General features: G+C 38.9%; 5 protein-coding genes across 6 annotated transcripts; 2 read left to right on the forward strand and 3 right to left on the reverse strand.

Annotated features, from left to right (window-relative positions):
• Window positions 1-544: 544 nt before the first annotated feature.
• On the reverse strand, window positions 545-6,074 carry LOC119554277 (BCL2/adenovirus E1B 19 kDa protein-interacting protein 3). Of its 2 annotated transcripts, none has more exons than XM_037865129.1 (5): window positions 5,894-6,074; window positions 2,016-2,287; window positions 1,864-1,940; window positions 1,410-1,589; window positions 545-1,347 (listed from the first exon to the last, which is right to left on the reverse strand). In XM_037865129.1, exons 2-5 carry the CDS (start codon window positions 2,253-2,255, stop codon window positions 1,296-1,298), a joined length of 549 nt encoding a protein of 182 aa, XP_037721057.1. In that variant the 5' UTR covers window positions 2,256-2,287; window positions 5,894-6,074; the 3' UTR covers window positions 545-1,295. The 2 variants fall into 2 exon arrangements, with proteins under 2 accessions (XP_037721057.1, XP_037721056.1); XM_037865128.1 differs by having other exon boundaries at window positions 5,662-6,073.
• Window positions 6,075-7,117: 1,043 nt separating this feature from the next.
• On the reverse strand, window positions 7,118-8,284 carry LOC119553344 (transcription termination factor 3, mitochondrial). The gene is made up of 2 exons (XM_037863680.1): window positions 7,464-8,284; window positions 7,118-7,405 (listed from the first exon to the last, which is right to left on the reverse strand). Exons 1-2 carry the CDS (start codon window positions 8,248-8,250, stop codon window positions 7,128-7,130), a joined length of 1,065 nt encoding a protein of 354 aa, XP_037719608.1. The 5' UTR covers window positions 8,251-8,284; the 3' UTR covers window positions 7,118-7,127.
• Window positions 8,285-8,642: 358 nt separating this feature from the next.
• On the forward strand, window positions 8,643-10,129 carry LOC119553703 (vesicle transport protein SFT2A). The gene is made up of 4 exons (XM_037864264.1): window positions 8,643-8,861; window positions 9,052-9,221; window positions 9,290-9,407; window positions 9,812-10,129. The coding sequence occupies exons 1-4, from the start codon at window positions 8,790-8,792 to the stop codon at window positions 9,941-9,943; spliced, it is 492 nt and encodes a 163-aa protein (XP_037720192.1). The 5' UTR covers window positions 8,643-8,789; the 3' UTR covers window positions 9,944-10,129.
• On the reverse strand, window positions 9,774-14,124 carry LOC119553702 (phosphatidylserine synthase 1). The gene is made up of 6 exons (XM_037864262.1): window positions 13,412-14,124; window positions 11,873-12,131; window positions 11,245-11,810; window positions 10,976-11,186; window positions 10,825-10,906; window positions 9,774-10,323 (listed from the first exon to the last, which is right to left on the reverse strand). The coding sequence occupies exons 1-6, from the start codon at window positions 13,750-13,752 to the stop codon at window positions 10,286-10,288; spliced, it is 1,497 nt and encodes a 498-aa protein (XP_037720190.1). The 5' UTR covers window positions 13,753-14,124; the 3' UTR covers window positions 9,774-10,285.
• A 375-nt stretch (window positions 14,125-14,499) lies between these two features.
• Window positions 14,500-15,908, forward strand: LOC119553440 (cytosolic Fe-S cluster assembly factor NUBP2 homolog). The gene is made up of 3 exons (XM_037863830.1): window positions 14,500-14,691; window positions 14,761-15,203; window positions 15,638-15,908. Exons 1-3 carry the CDS (start codon window positions 14,581-14,583, stop codon window positions 15,864-15,866), a joined length of 783 nt encoding a protein of 260 aa, XP_037719758.1. The 5' UTR covers window positions 14,500-14,580; the 3' UTR covers window positions 15,867-15,908.
• Window positions 15,909-16,004: the final 96 nt, after the last annotated feature.

Below are 16,004 nucleotides of genomic sequence, written 5' to 3' on the forward strand. Positions count from 1 at the left end.
CTTTGTTTTTGGGTAAGACTTCGATTTACCCACTATACCATTAAAATATTTTATAACTACTTATATGATCATTTGTGGGGCTTATGTTGCTTACGCTTGCCAATTGATAACCATTTTGGCCAACAGTTGATATCAACAGAATCTATTAGCACAATCTGATGAAATTCCGTCTTATTCTGACTCACTACTGGCAAGCTCATATAATAAGTATTAATGGCAAAATGCCAAGACTTATTGACAAACAAAATCTATTTGGCGTTATAGAAAGTCTCCGCGTGCAAATAAGTAAACATTTTGCGATTAGTTGAAGTACAAAACAACAGGCAAACGAGCACTTAAACTTGAACATTCAAAACTGAACTCTTTAGAAATCACTGTTAGGCTTTCGCTTGAAAAGAGATCATCCGTAGTTATGAGAAACAAAGTACCTATCATAAAACCTTACTAGGATTACGAACAGATGAAATCTGCTGCATAATCCAGACAGACTTAGCTAAGCCCCTCTTGTAGTCCTTTGAAATCCACCATTGAAAAGCGTTTAAAATTTTCTTTTAAATAGATATTGAAAAATATTTTAATATAAAAAATCGTTACAACTATTCTGTGTGTTTTTTTTTGTGGGGGCTAACCCCTCCCTCACATATTAATATATATACTTATGTATGTTTTGCCATATATGGGTTTGCTTCTTTTTTTATCGTTTTTCTATATGCTTAGAAAATCAAAACATTTGACGATTGTTCAACAAAAAGTACGATCTGGATACAATATGATTCAACTACAATATGCCTACAAATGTATATGGATGTTCTATATGAAAATGTTGTATGATGAAATTGAAATTCTTCGAATGGAGTTTGGCGTACATTTGTATTGAATATAATGTACGATTGGGTGCTAAGACATACGGCTATAGCAAAAATATAGAGCATCGTTCTCTATAAATGCTCCTCTGTATCATTAGATTTGCTGCCTTGATATATCGTGTTAAATATATAAAATGATATAAAATAGGTATTTAAAAACTGTTCAACCCTCGCCCAAAGGCATTTCTTTTAGTTTGCTGGCTTAAAAATTACATATTTATAGTTATGTACTGAATGAGAAGGTGTCGAAAATATGGACTTCCGATAAAAATACAAATGAGTTGGAATACGGTTGGCTGTATATATGTGTATACTTCGATTTCTTAAATGGAACGCTTCGTGTTCTGTTTTCGGTTGATGTGCATATTGATAGATTGAAAACGTTTATATATTTTCTGTTTCTGTTTCTCTTTTTGTTTATGGCATCTTTCAGTCAATGACCACACGGGTGAGGAGTATGCCACGCTTGCTCAACCACAATCTATTAATAGGAAGCACGCTTAATTAGTTATGAATCTGGCAGAGATTACAGAGGACACTTACCCGAAGCCGGCACCCAGCAGCAAGGACAGGACGTTGGTCACCAGCAGCGAGTATAGAATTTCGCGGGAGAACAACGAGTTGGAGCCCAAACGCTTCAAGCGGATGGAGTAGCCTGTGTTAGTCTTCTTTTTCTCGTCCTCGTCGCCGGCATCACCACTGACAGCCTCGAAATTCCAGCTTCTGAAAATGGTAACGATATAAATTAATCATATATTGTGGGACAAAGTTACAACACTCCAAAATTGATTAATATTGTCAAAAAGTCAAGTAAAGCATCTTGTATTATGGCATCATTATTTTATAAAATTTAAGATCCAATGACAAATAGTAGTTTTTCGAGATTCGCCCAGCTCATTCTTTTACCAATGAACTGGCTATATCCGACTTAAGTTACACCATTATGAATCAGAGTATGAGAAAAGTCGTTTAACAACTATATCAATATCTTTCGTACTTGGGTGGCTGCTCCTCGGCGTTGCGATTCCAGTTCTTCAACCAATCTCCATTGTCTGCATTCTGTTTATCTCCACCCTGGCGAAAAGAGACAACAAAGAATGGCATTGTTAGCAAGATCACCTCGGTTCCGCCTCGATTCCCATCGCTTACCTTGGTCCAATAGTTGATGTAGACGTTTCTGAGCTCATCGTCCGGACAGAGTTCCGACTGGGGACTGTTCGGTGGACTCTTGGGGCTATCACGGGGCGTATCACGACGGGAGCTGGCCAAGGAGACGACTCGGCTCGACTGGTTCGATTCGCGCTGGGCCTCGCGCAGAAGTCTCAGGTACTCCTCGCCATTGTTGAATGGCAACGGAGTGATTCTGTCGGGGCTCTTGATGCCAGCCATCGCAGCTGTTGTGCTCAGTTCAATCCAAGATTCTGCAAAAGTCAAGGCAAACTGGGTTAGCATAAGATGGCGGCAAATAGTAAAACAAAAAGCAGGCCGAACCAAGTGGGTGAAAGCTAAAGCCAAATTGTGTGAAATTGAATATTTAGTTGGTTGCGTTGGGCTCTAGTTAAATATAGTGCACACATGTGGTGTCGACACCTTTGGAGAGTGTTGAATAAACATAAGGAATGCAAATACATTGAACCTCTCCTCTTTATTTTTAACCAAACTCATGCGTTTGTATTTTTGTTTCAGAAAATCCGAATACAAAACTGAATAAAACCTATATAAATTATAAACAAGTCATTTAAAGACAGTTTTATGTAATATTAACACTTTTAAGGGATATAAGAAAAAAAATATAAAAATATAAAAAAAATATAAATTTAAAGTAAATACATATTTGTTTGAATGAAACCCCTCTAGGTTCATGATCTATTAAACATATATTACACAAATTATCAGAAGAGCGCTAAAGATCAACATTTAAGACAAAAGATGTATCTTGAATTTGTAAAGAGCCACTTAAAATTATTTTTAGCATGCAAACGCATCAAAAATTACAGTTTGTCAGGTCAAATTGAAGGTACGAGCCGTGAATCAATAAAAAACACTGGTAAACGTCTATTAAAAGTAATTACTTGTCTTATATTGCATTTAATAACGAAAACATGGTTTTTATTTGTTTACTTCATAGGCAACTACAGTTTGGAACCCACTACAAGGCGGCAGTCCATCTAAAAATGTACCATCGTCACCGCCTTTTTGCGTTTGTTTTTGTTTGCCTAAACGTAACAACAACTTAACCACACGTTCGGTTCGTTAGCCCATGTATGTATCTGTATCGCATTTATTTATTTGTGTATCTCTGTTCGAGTGCTCGTGTGCCCCATTGATAAGGCTAAAAACCCCACAACTCGTACAATTTCCGTTTCTTTTCGCCGTATTGTATATATAGAAATAAACACACATGTTTTTTGTTTTATAGGCTGCAGCCGATGCTTATCAACACGCTACGGAGAAAATTTCATTTTCAAAACAAAACGAAACCAAAACTGGCGGTGCAATATGGGCACGAGAAGCGTGTTAGTTATAAGACAGCGATGCTCGTCTCGCTGATAAGGAATACAGTCCAACGTCACTCACTATAAAAATGTATTTTAAATAAACAATTAACTAAAAGAGTTTTGAAGTAAACAAATTTTCTATAATTGTTATATGTATTTTTAAAAATTTGTTACATTATTTAAAACTACAAACAACTTAAGCTGATTGATTAATGCAACAGGTTATGATCTGAATATAAATTCTCCATATTATAAATATTCATTTATAATATTTACTCCAAAATCAGTATGAAAACTAAATTATTGAAAAAATGTTAAGAATTAGAAACTCCATGATTTTAAGCATTATAAAACTAGTTGTTTTTAATAAGATTAAAATTATTTGATATAGTTTTAAAGCACTTTTAAGAAACCTCGTAGGTCTATTTTAAAAAAAGTTTCTTTTGAGTTTTTCACGCTTTGAGTTTTCACTTTAAAACCAACTAGTTTAAACAATTTCACAGTGCCAATCAATTACAGAATAGTTCACATCACTCACGTGGCAGACCAATCATGTTGACAATCGAATACTAAATGCGCTGTCTAGACGAAAATAGTGATGCATTTATGATGAATGTTGCGAAAATAGCAGAAATGGTAGACAGAAAAACCCGCGGGGACAGGTAGCGTTGAAAATGGCACAGGTAAACAACATTTAAACCGTTATCGGGAATCCGGGTTACAGGTAGGAAAATGTCCAGCGAAAATGTAAACAAAAACAAAGGCCAAAGCGTTTTGAAGGGTGGCAAAATCAAAAACTTGGCTTGCTGACTCACGGCACGTAGGCCTCTCTCCCTCTCTGGGCCTCACCCCCTCTCTTTCTATCACGCACCATCTGTCTCTTTCTATCACTCACCCTCCATCTCTTTCTACCGCTCACTCCCCCCTCTCTTTCTAGCCCCCCCACCCGCGGGCTTTGTTGTGTGCATCTTGATGCGCAGATGTCCTAAAGACCCTGAGTTGAGCCCATTGAACCGCCTTTATTATTGGATGGATGACTCCTCCGGTATCATAATACGTTTTTTACGTAGTATATGGCACAGTGCACAAAGAACAAGTATATCTCCTAAATTGGTCATTTAATTCGCACATGCTTCGAGGTCAAGAAACACCTTTGTATAGCCGGCGTATTTTTAGCCCACTTATTTAAATTGATATGACATCTATGTATTTAGGAATTCAACTATATTTTAACCATCACAGACTGATGTATCTCGTAACATATGGTACGCTTTGGTTCAAACTGATAAGATTAATACTGTTTTGAAGGTAGCAAATTGATTAAACCAAATTGACGATGAACCGGCTTTATTTTTGTGTATGACTAGGCGAAATATTTATACTTTTTCAAGCTTAGTCAATAACCTCTTGGACAGAGAAAAAATGTTTTTTTAAATGGTCATCAATAAAGATTATACTTTCGGCTTTTTAAGGGGACATTTTAAAATGACTTGAAGTTCATATTTCTATATAATATTGCAGTATTTAAATGGGGTCATTATATGGATTGGATGTTTGATATATATATTATATATATTTTTTAAGTTATCCTTACATTCAAATACCAAGTTCCTTAACTTGAACTACCTTATTTTTTGTAATCTTCGGATTTTTGGGTCCTAACCTATTTTTTGCACCGAGTGTAAACGTGATGTTGATAAAGTGGGCAGCCGAAATACAATTGAAGGCAATGCCAAAGGCGCAATTTCTGGAAACGACCGATAGGGAAATGCCCTCCCACAAAACGTATTTATTTACGAATTATTTTAGCAAACCAGCCGAAGGAGAAAGGTGGGGGGGGGGGGGGGGATGGAGAAAGAGAGCGCAAAAAGACGGCGACTGACGTCAAGCGGGCCAAGTGCAAAGTAAAGAGACGAAAAATGACATGAATGAAAGAGAGGGAGTGGGAGGGAGAAATGCGTTGGCAGCTTCTTTGTTTTCATCCGGAGTTTTTGCGGATTCTTTGTTGTCTCCCTCTCTCTCTCTCTCCGCTGCGCCAGAACAAGTGCAAGGCGAAAAAGAAAAAGCAAAACAAAGACAAAGTAAAGCCTTGAAATAGAATATGGGATGCGGATACGTGTACCAAACAACTACAAATCACTCCATAAAAATATATATGTACATACACTTACGACAACTACAGCTACAACAACAATGCGGCATAACGGGTTACCGTGTTATTGTTATGATTGCAAAAAGAGAGACGCAAAAAAACACGAATGGGGTAGCAAAGCAAAGGGAAACAACAAACAACTTACCACCCAGCAAATCTTCGCTTGATTTTGGTGTCGTAGACATTTTGTTTATTTATCGGTATGTGTGTTCAACACGTCAACACCCAAGATAACTTGATTATATTGCTTATTAACTCGGTTTTAAGTTAAACTTTTTTTCTTTTTAATCGTCCGAGTTATTTTGGCCCTTCTGTTTGTGGCTGTGTGTGTGTATTCGCTTTTTCTGTTAATGTATGCGTAGGAAAATGCGTTTTACTTTTCGTTTGGCGCTGCTTCTCCGCCGCTGCACTCGATTTGGGCTATAACTAAATGAACTAAATGTTTCGGGCTAAAGCAACTGCTGGAGCTCCGAAATATTGCAACTTTGTTTAATGCTTCGCTGAAGCGACTGGTACTTAAATTAAACACGATTCGTTCAAGCTTAATGCGTAGTTTAAATCTTTTGTTGTTGCACTATCGATTATGGAATATCGAATGTTAGCATCGAATGTTATTTATCGATGTTTTCAGCATCGGCAATCGATGTTTGGCACGTCATCTCCCTGTTGCTATCTTCCGTTGACACTTACGGTTGTTCAAATACAAAAATGCTGAAAGAACCATTTCGTGGGATTTTGAAGTACTTTGGCCCAGTACTAAAATTAAACATTAACAAATAACTAAGCACAAGCTTAATGCGTAGTTTAAATCTTTTGTTGCTGTTAGCGGCACAGGAGTCGATGTTTCTGCAATACTATCGATGATTTTACGCATCTGGCATTACTGCAAGCATCGACTACGGTTATCGATGGTTGTTTTTCAAAATCAATTCTTATTGAAATTAATGAAATATATAATGTTTAATATAATAATATATATTTCATTTGTTTTGTTGAAGAAATTTCCCTGAAAACTGAAAAAATTCACTTTTTTTCATTTTTAGCTACTTTTAAAGGCATTTTTATGATTAATTATTTCGCAAGGAAAACATATGATTTGTTTGAACTCTTTCTACCAAATCTCTTTATTGCAATCTAATAAGAAGGTACAAATCCAAAGAGGGCAACAAAATGTTCAATTAACTGTTAATAAAACAACATGGAAAAATGGTACTTAATTCAATAAAAAAAAAAAACAAATGGAGATATTTCCTTGGGAACAGACTCGAATGAAAGCTACATGAATCCATTCGCAGATATTTGCATTTTACTAGATTAAGCCAAAGTCGACTTCCATTTTGAGTACGTTCGCGACCGCATGTTTTTTGCCAATATTATGAAAATTTTAGCTCATAAATCCCATCATTTACACTAAGCTAAGAGCTAACAAAATGCTATCGAATAGCAAAAAAAAATTTCGAAAACGTTTATTTTCTTTTTTTTATTTGCGGTAATTGCGTACGAACGTACGTTCGCGACCCCTGGAAATGCCCATATATAATAATATAAATATATAAAAATATAATCCCTTAATAATAAAGCCTTGCACATTACTAAACATATTTTATTTTCTCATCTTGTTCTTAAAAACAAATCAAAAGTTTCGAAATCACTTTTTGCCACATTTCGCACGAAATAAGAGTTATTGCCTTCCACTATGGTCTTCGGCGATATATACATGTCCTTTTGAGGATCGTACTGAGCACGGCCCAACAACTTGAGGAACTCATGGCGTTCCCGCAGTCGAAATTCCCGCGATGCTAGAAGTTCAGGGCACTGGACAATCTGGGCATGCGAAAGGCCCATATCTTGGTGGATGTAGCTGAATCGCTCGACAAGATCATCGGGTGCTATAAGAATAGAAATATTAAACTAAATATTCATAGTTTCAAATATATATAATCTTACGAGTCATCATTAAGCGTGGTTTTCGCACCACCAGGGCACTCAGCTCCTTGGCACTGAATCCCATTTCCTCCCTGAGGGTGAAAACGGATTTTCGCAGGTGCTCCATGTTGTAGGTAACGACATTGGGTTCCCTGGTGGCCAGAAGTCTGAGGTCATGGCCACTCAATCGGAACTCCTTTTGAAAGTAGCCCAGTCGGCGATCCACTCGCCGGGTGGAGAACATCAGCCAATAGGGATTGTGGGTGAGAATCCTTTGCCTGGCCTCGTCCGAGAATCTCTTGCTCTTCAGGTAGTCCACTCTGGTCTGCAGATCATCAAGATCCTCCTTGAACAGCAGTGGGTTCTTGGTGAACATCCTGCCAAAGTCGTCGGGTGAAATGCCCTGATCCACCAGGAAGGTTATAAAGGGTTTAACATTCTTCTCAAAGTCCAGCTGCAGCACAAACTGGCCCAATCCCTTCCGCCTCTCTATACTGTGCAGATCTACTCCCAAACTGATGAATTGCTGCAGGGTACTGGATTTATTTACGTAGGCCGCCAAATTAAAGGAGGGCACATGGGCCTCCCGATTCCCAAAGTCCAGAGCCACTTCTTTGAAGCTATCCTGCGTCGCCGGCTCTGTTTCCTTGTCATTCTGTTGGGCTATTATATCTGGTGATCTGAACACTTCCACCTCGCTTTGGGCTTCTCTTTGACCCCGCAGATTCCGTAGTTGTGTTGTAATTGCCGCGATTTTAGCCGCATTTTGTGAATTTTTTAAAATATTACGTATTGCTGAACAAAACATGCCGCCGGCGTTGCCAGATGTTGAGACTGTCAACAGCTGATGGTTGCTAAAATAGCCAAGTATATGATTCTAGCTATAAAAAGCTAGATTTTAACTTAATAAATTTATAATTAAATACTAAACCTTTACAATTTTATGTTTAAAAAAATGTACAACAAAATTTCTATATTCCCACAATTTAAAACAGCACTCGATCCCAAAGCACCTGTTGCACACTTGTTGCTCTAAAAAAGGAAAGTTCTGAAGTTTTATAATAATTCAATTAATAATAGTATTACACATTTTATGTTAAAATTTAATGTTTCTAAATAATCCCTCTTCAATTCAAAAATAACATAAACATTTCTTTGGTATATTTTTCTGAGCCCTACGGTATATTTTAACGGTACCAGCCACGGTCACGCTAGATCCGATCTTGGTTTTATTAAAGTAAAAATTCTGGAGCAATAAAACAGAGGAATTCTTTGTTTATCAATCTCCAGAACCGATCCGGTAATTCTCAGCCTGCCACCTGTTGAACAAACTTCCAACGCATTATCATGGACAAATTACGCCGCGTTCTGAGTGGAGATGAGCCCACTCCGGAAGAGGAGAGCAGTATCATTACACAGGTGAGGTTTCTTATTGGAGTGATTTCATTGAATATTATGTTAATGTTCCCAATGGAAAGATTATCTCCTCTGTTTTGGAGTTCCCCCCGGGAAACGCCCCCCTGATCACATGGTGACAACTTCTGTCTGACTCAACGCTTATCAGTGAATTTAGCTAATAATAATTTTGACAACCCAATTATCAACGCAGATTAACGAAATGTCCACCTTGAGTTGGTCCACACGCATCAAGGGATTCTGCATTTGCTTCGTCTTGGGCATTTTACTTTCCCTACTTGGTTCGGTTGCCCTATTTTTGCACAAGGGAATTGTGGTCTTTGCGGTTTTCTACACCCTAGGAAATATCATCTCGATGGCCAGGTAAGCCAGTTACTGGTTCAATTAATACTTCACATAGGCCGGCTAATGAGTCGCTTCTCGGGTTTCAGTACGTGCTTCCTGATGGGGCCCTTCAAGCAGATCAAGAAAATGTTCGCGGACACCAGGCTGATAGCCACCATTGTGGTTCTCGTGATGATGGTCCTGACGTTTATAGCGGCTATTGTGGTAAGGCATTCATTTTTCTTAATATATCCATGTTTGGTTAAATAGTTCACATAGTTAGTTAGATTTCGATTTTAGAAATGGCAGTTACTATCTTATAGTTGTTAAAACAAAAGTTTTTATCTAACGGACTTCATCTTATTATTATGGCATATAGAAGAAACATGAATCTTGAAAAATTCATTTTTTTAGCAATGTATATTTTGGTTACCTTTTTGAATTTTTGATATCTAGTAGACTACTTTTGATATTTAAATTGTTCTTTAAAAACAAGACGTATTCCATATTTCAAATTAATCACAAGACATTTTTAATTGAAATCGAAAAAATTATGAGACAATCCCTGTTCTGAGTTATTTTATTTTTTTTATTTATTTTCATTTGACTGGCTTTGTTTTCGTTTTTAGTGGAAAAAGGCTGGACTCACGCTCATTTTCATTATCATACAATCGCTGGCCATGACCTGGTACTCGCTGTCGTACATCCCCTATGCCCGTGATGCGGTCAAAAAGACCGTCTCGGCATTCCTGGAGGTCTGAAATCAATCGCGCTTCTGTACATAACTCGAGAAAAGCTAGATTGGACTCTAACTTAAGCTAAGACAATTAAATCGTGTGTATTAATCTAGCACTAGAACATAGAAAGTCCTTTGTATTCTCTTATTAACAAGTATTTTCTTGGTTTGTCTTTTTAATAAATATATATATATATATCTTTTATACATATATATATTTACATGTTATGTATTTAATTTAATCAGTACAGTTTGCTTTAGTGTATGTACATAATTCTCTTGTATGTTTTGGTTTTTCTTTCATAGAATGGCCTGATCCACTTTGTTTCTGTAGCTTTCAAGTGTTTTTTTTTTGCTTATCAACTTCTTATTTTACTTTCTTCTCTTTTTGCGGCGATAATTTACCTAGAAAAGTGAAATGAAAAAGTTTTAGATCAAAAGATTCAGATATAAAAGTTAACAATAATTGTTTAGACTATTTTAATTTTAATATCGTAGTGCGTGGTGCTGGGTGCATCAATGGATTTACTCCTTGGCACTTGTGCTTTTTTTGTGGCAATGCAATCCGACGAGAAACGGAGAAAGATACAGAGAAAGGGGAGAAAGGCAAGGAGAATTCAGATTGAGAGCAGAGAGTTGAGAGAACGGCGTGATTAACCATTAATTGAGCCAATGATAACGTAAGTCAGTGAGTGCAAAAAAGAAAGTTAGTGATAGAGCAGGCAACATTGGAGGGATTGAAATTATCTTTCTATTGCTATGCCACATTAACATTATATAATATTTATAATAATAATTAACGGAATGCATTTCTATAGACAACATTTAAATTATCAGTTCAGTTGACTTTTCTTAGCTTCTCGCCCTGTTTAATGTTGCCTGCTGCTTTCTAATGGCCAAACATACCTTTAGAAGGCGAAGATGAGACGGCAGGACTGCTTTCTTTACTTTTCGTCGGCGTCGATGAAACCTTCTTTTGCTGCCGTTGCTGAAAAGCATAAGTTTCAAATTTAGTATACGAGTTTTAAGTAGCTCAAAAATCATTTCAAACACTCACCTGCCAGTAAACTGCCAGGTAGACAAATGCCACCGAGATTATCACTTGGATAGTCAGCCACAGGACAATGTTGATGGCTTGCGTGCGCTCAAACAACTCCTTGCCATTCTTGATGCACAGAATGGCTTCGGAGACCATGATGGCGCCGTAAACCCAACACTGGGTGCCGACTCTCTTGCAGCGTGTATCGGTGACATATACGTAGTATTGCCTAAAAGTCAGATGGTTATTACTTTTGAGATTTCGAATATTTAGATACCCAAACTTACCTAACCGAAGGCGCCACAAACAGTCCGATGAATATGAGGCGACCGATCACAATGAAGTGATCCGGCGGCATCTCGAAGATGTGCTTCAAGAAGAATGTGTTCAGCTCGGTGACCTGCCAGAAGATCACCAGCTGAATGACGGCGGCGAATCTCATCGCCGTGGACTTGGGATCCAGCCAGCGGATGGCTGACCAGCTCTCCGGCGTAAATTGCAGCATGGCTCGCTTGATTTTACCCGTGGTGGTGGATATGTCCTTGATACTGGCCCACTTGTACTCGCGCATCTCGAGGATCTGGCAGATCTTGAGACCCATCCAAATGCCCAGGCCGTTGCAGATGATGACATCCAGGATGAGAGCATCCCACCAGCACTCAATGAAGTTGGGCAGCAGATGAGCAAAGGTGATCTCGGTGATCTCCCACATCACGGAAATGGCCCACAGAATGCCCATGTGACGGATCAGGATGGCCTTGAAGGCCCATCCCAAAAAGTGACCCCAGGCGAAGACGTCCAGGTGACCTTTTACGCGATCCCAACTGATGTCCGAGCAATTGACGCCGTATTCCTGGGGAATAAGAAAATTATAGTTGATATAAACAATTCATCCACTGACAGACATCTCCTTACCTTTTCCATATCGATGTGGAAGTTCTTTAACTTCGGATCGATCCAGTAGAATATGCTCCGGATGGTTGGATAGTTTTGGAACATCATGAATTGTAACGTCAGCAGGTACAGCACGGAACATCCGAACAATATCCGCCAGAAGGCGGGATGGGGACGTGTGAAGGGTCCATTGGGAAATGCAATCACCGAGATGATCAGAAAGAAGAACACAATGCAGAGGAGGCCGGCCCAGAGATTCTCATCCACGTTCGCCTCGTTTCTGTAACGATATTGCATTGCAAAGTGGATGATCTTGGTTTCCATTGTCGCTACTATTTTAGTCATAGTATTCCTTATCAGCATAGCACGTTTTTCGATGGGGTTTTGGGGGTCAATGGCACGTTGAAGTGAACGTTGAGCACGTTACGTACATATAGTAAGTGTTTTAGTCGATTAGACTTTTATATAGTGTAGGCTAGAATAGCGCATATATATATATATTTGTATTCTTTTCGGTTTCTTGAACCTTCGGCTGTCTAGTTGACACATTTGGCAGGGTATACATGATATTTTTAAGTTTTTAACCCCCTGAGCAGCAACTAATCTATGTGCTAGGAAGGCACGTGAGGCAGATTCTTTATTACAATTATTATTTGGGTTTTATAAAAGATAAGAAAAAATGACCTAGTTGATAAAAATAAGTTAGGACGGAATTTTACTTTGTAATCGCCCTATGGTTGATCTAATTTTCATGAAGTTAGCATTAATAGGCAGTGGAGAATTATTCATAATTATGTAAAGGGTGCCTAATCCCTTTTTTAAATGACTTGAGCTCAAGGAAGGGATCGAAGAAATACAAATTAATGTTTATAAATCAATGTGGAGCTTACTTACTAAAAAAGCTTATTGGGGCTTGTTATATAATACTGATAAGGGTTAAAAAATATCCAAAGAAGCTTAATATACCTTTCATAAAACGTAATCAGTCAATGATCAATGACAGAAGCACATATATTATTTTTGTTACGTTTCAGACAAACCATATGAGCTTAGGGTTAATTGACATATCTGTAGATACAACCGATATTGCAATGGAGTCTTAACTGCTAAAGACCAGGTTTATAGGATCAAAACCAAATAAAGGCACAAAATATAATTTAATAACTAATAAATGAATCCTTTTTATATGTAAATATTTTCTAATCATTTAATAGTAGATCTGAAAATTAAATTTACAAAGATAGGCACCCCACATAAGCACACTTAGGGTTAAGCAACAACTCTAAACGACTTTGAACTGCCGCCTCTCACCTGACAGTCAAAGTATCAAGATCAAAACAAATATAATATAACTAAATGTGTGTTAATAAAAGGGGCTTTCATAAGGATTTGGTATAGGATAGGGATTTTTATATTAACTGAGAGGTTACTTTATGCCTCTCACCTGGCCAATGCCTATTATATACTTTAACGAAAAAACAAATGATGCAATTAGGAACCCATTTGTTGCAAATGGGGGATTCCTTGGGGCTACTTCCAAGTTCCTGACCACCTTCTCACCTGACGAATGCGAAGTACATGACGGCAAGGACGGAAACCGCCAGCAGGGTGATGGTATGTGGCTTGTAGAAGAAGTCCAGCGATATGTCGTCCACTGGACGTTCGTTGACGATCACAAACGTCTGGGCGATCTCCTCCTTCCGTTTCCTCCTGGCGCCCGCACTGCTGCCACTGCCGTCGCTTCCGTCCCGCCGCTTGGTGGGCGTGGCCGGGGCACTGGCCGCCCCCGTCTTGAAGGCGGGATGATCCCCATCGGCGTCGCCGGCGGAGGAGGAGGCGGCGGGCAGCACCACATCGCCCGACGAGGTCGGGGTGCCACGTGAATTGGAGCGCTTCTTCATCGCCTGTACAAATTCGATTATCAGATGTAAGCGGATGGCGTGATGTGGTTGTTGTTAGGTGGTTGGTGGTTCGGAATCGGATTCGGAATCGGTTCGGTGGCTAAGTACATGCGGGGACAGAAGGTTGCGCAACATTCGATTCGATTCGACGATTCCAAGACCCCCACTTTTTGGGTTCCTCGATGCGATTGCTGGGGCGCCCGGTTCGTTTGCTGTCGGTGGCTATCGCGTGGCTGCGGCTCCTGGATCCTCGATTCAGGTTCGATCGGCGCACGTTTGTTTTATCATTCGCCAGCTACCGTCCGTTGTTGTCAATTAACATGCTGCGCGCGACTTGGACCAATAAAAATCGACACTTGCCGGCGGTGGCGTTGCCGGACGGGCTGAGTTCTCGACTTGATAACAGGGGCGTTGCCAGATAATAAACTAAATGTAGAGGGTGTTCCTGCTAACTTTTCATATACTTAAGCATATTTAATATTGTAACCTTAGTTTAATAACCTAGCTCAGTTATCCGAAAATTAAAAGAAAATATTTTGTAACCTCAAAGAAGACTATTTAACCTATTTAAAATCTGGTATAATTTTAAAACATAATTAAAAGATTGAGATAAAAACTATTAGATAAATATATTAACAGAAAATATGCAGGTCCGCAATATAATCCTATAATTTTATTTCTGTGAAATATTGAAGAATTATTAAAACACAGGAACACCCTTAACGTAATTAACGCATCCCTGAAACAGCTGATTGCACTTGTTGACCAAAAAGCAATGCACGATTTTGTGCTAATTTCCTAATTATTATTATTAATTCCTAATTAAAAATGCTGGAAAAGGTTAAAAATGTTATCGTAGTGCTCTCCGGAAAAGGCGGAGTTGGTAAATCCACAGTGAGCACCCAATTGTCGCTGGCCCTGCGAAAGAATGGATTCAAAGTAAGTCAAACAATTTCACCACAAAAACATGACTCGGAATTTATTGAAAACATCTTTTTAATTGCCCAGGTTGGCTTGCTCGATATAGATCTGTGTGGACCCAGTGTGCCATATCTTTTGGGCTTGGAGGGACGTGATATATTCCAGTGCAGCGAGGGATGGGTTCCCATCTATACGGATGAATCCCAAACCCTGGCCGTGATGTCCATTGGTTTCCTTTTGAAGAACCGCGAGGACCCGGTCATTTGGCGCGGTCCCAAAAAGACCATGATGATCCGACAATTCCTCACCGATGTGAGGTGGGATGAGTTGGATTACCTAATCATCGACACACCGCCCGGCACTTCGGATGAGCACATTACCGTGATGGAGTGCCTGAAGGAGGTGGGATGTCATGGAGCCATCATAGTGACCACTCCGCAGGAGGTGGCCTTGGATGACGTGCGCAAGGAGATCACCTTCTGCAAGAAAACCGGCATCAGGATCATGGGCATCGTCGAGAATATGAGTGGGTAAGTCAATTCTGTAAGATATGCTGTGTAATGGGGTAGTTTTCAACACGAAGTGTAACTAGGAATTCCATTAGGTTTTCTGTTTTATACAAAGTAATATATAGTAATTCATAGTAATTAAAAAAGAGAACCAAATAAGGGATGTGTAACTAGGACTTTAGAATCCCATTAGGTTTTCTGTAAATTAATTAAGTTACAAGAATTTGAGAATCAGGTTCTATTTGTATTATACTAACACAACACAAGACATAGTATTTCGTAAATAGAGAAAACAAAATACCACTGCACTGGTTATGAATTTATTGAAAATGCAAATATGCATACTAATTGGACGGCTGCGTTTTAAGTTGACGTCGGGTTGACACCTGTGGACTTTAACCAGGTGATATTTTATCTGTTGTTTGACTAAATTATCTTTTATTTGATTTCTCCAGGTTCGTGTGCCCCCATTGCACCTCGTGTACCAATATTTTCTCCTCAAACGGCGGCGCTGCATTGGCCGCGCACACCGAAGTACCACATCTCGGGACCCTGCCCATAGATCCACGAGTGGGCGTTTTGGCGGGCAGCACTGTTTCCGTATTGGACGAGCTACCGGATTCTACGACGGCGGCGGTGTTCACTAATCTAGTTGAGAAATTGAAATCGCTTTCAGTTACCTAAATACAATAAAATACATTTTACGGCAGATGTTTACTAAACTAACTGGAGGAATTCAAACATCATAGAATTTTTAGTTATGGTGTCGCATGTATTCTAGGTATGAACAAGATGTGTCTGGTCCTTTAGGGAAATAACGAT

The sequence above is a fragment of the Drosophila subpulchrella genome, chromosome 3L (assembly GCF_014743375.2).
Source record: "Drosophila subpulchrella strain 33 F10 #4 breed RU33 chromosome 3L, RU_Dsub_v1.1 Primary Assembly, whole genome shotgun sequence".
In the NCBI taxonomy this organism is placed as follows: domain Eukaryota; kingdom Metazoa; phylum Arthropoda; class Insecta; order Diptera; family Drosophilidae; genus Drosophila; species Drosophila subpulchrella.

Coding starts and splice junctions, on each gene's coding strand:
- LOC119553344 (XM_037863680.1), bottom strand. CDS start 8,250: ATGTTTTGTTCAGCAATACGTAATATTTTAAAAAATTCACAAAATGCG. Junction 7,406..7,463: donor ACCACGCTTAATGATGACTC/GTAAGATTATAT, acceptor CTATTCTTATAG/CACCCGATGATCTTGTCGAG.
- LOC119554277 (XM_037865128.1), bottom strand. CDS start 5,701: ATGTCTACGACACCAAAATCAAGCGAAGATTTGCTGGGTG. Junction 2,288..5,661: donor AAGCGAAGATTTGCTGGGTG/GTAAGTTGTTTG, acceptor TGACTTTTGCAG/AATCTTGGATTGAACTGAGC. Junction 1,590..1,863: donor GCCGAGGAGCAGCCACCCAA/GTACGAAAGATA, acceptor TACCATTTTCAG/AAGCTGGAATTTCGAGGCTG.
- LOC119553440 (XM_037863830.1), top strand. CDS start 14,581: ATGCTGGAAAAGGTTAAAAATGTTATCGTAGTGCTCTCCGGAAAAGGC. Junction 14,692..14,760: donor TGCGAAAGAATGGATTCAAA/GTAAGTCAAACA, acceptor TTAATTGCCCAG/GTTGGCTTGCTCGATATAGA. Junction 15,204..15,637: donor ATCGTCGAGAATATGAGTGG/GTAAGTCAATTC, acceptor TGATTTCTCCAG/GTTCGTGTGCCCCCATTGCA.
- LOC119553702 (XM_037864262.1), bottom strand. CDS start 13,752: ATGAAGAAGCGCTCCAATTCACGTGGCACCCCGACCTCGTCGGGCGAT. Junction 11,187..11,244: donor TTTGTGGCGCCTTCGGTTAG/GTAAGTTTGGGT, acceptor TCTGACTTTTAG/GCAATACTACGTATATGTCA. Junction 10,907..10,975: donor ACCTGGCAGTTTACTGGCAG/GTGAGTGTTTGA, acceptor TATGCTTTTCAG/CAACGGCAGCAAAAGAAGGT.
- LOC119553703 (XM_037864264.1), top strand. CDS start 8,790: ATGGACAAATTACGCCGCGTTCTGAGTGGAGATGAGCCCACTCCGGAA. Junction 8,862..9,051: donor AGAGCAGTATCATTACACAG/GTGAGGTTTCTT, acceptor TTATCAACGCAG/ATTAACGAAATGTCCACCTT. Junction 9,408..9,811: donor CGTTTATAGCGGCTATTGTG/GTAAGGCATTCA, acceptor TTTCGTTTTTAG/TGGAAAAAGGCTGGACTCAC.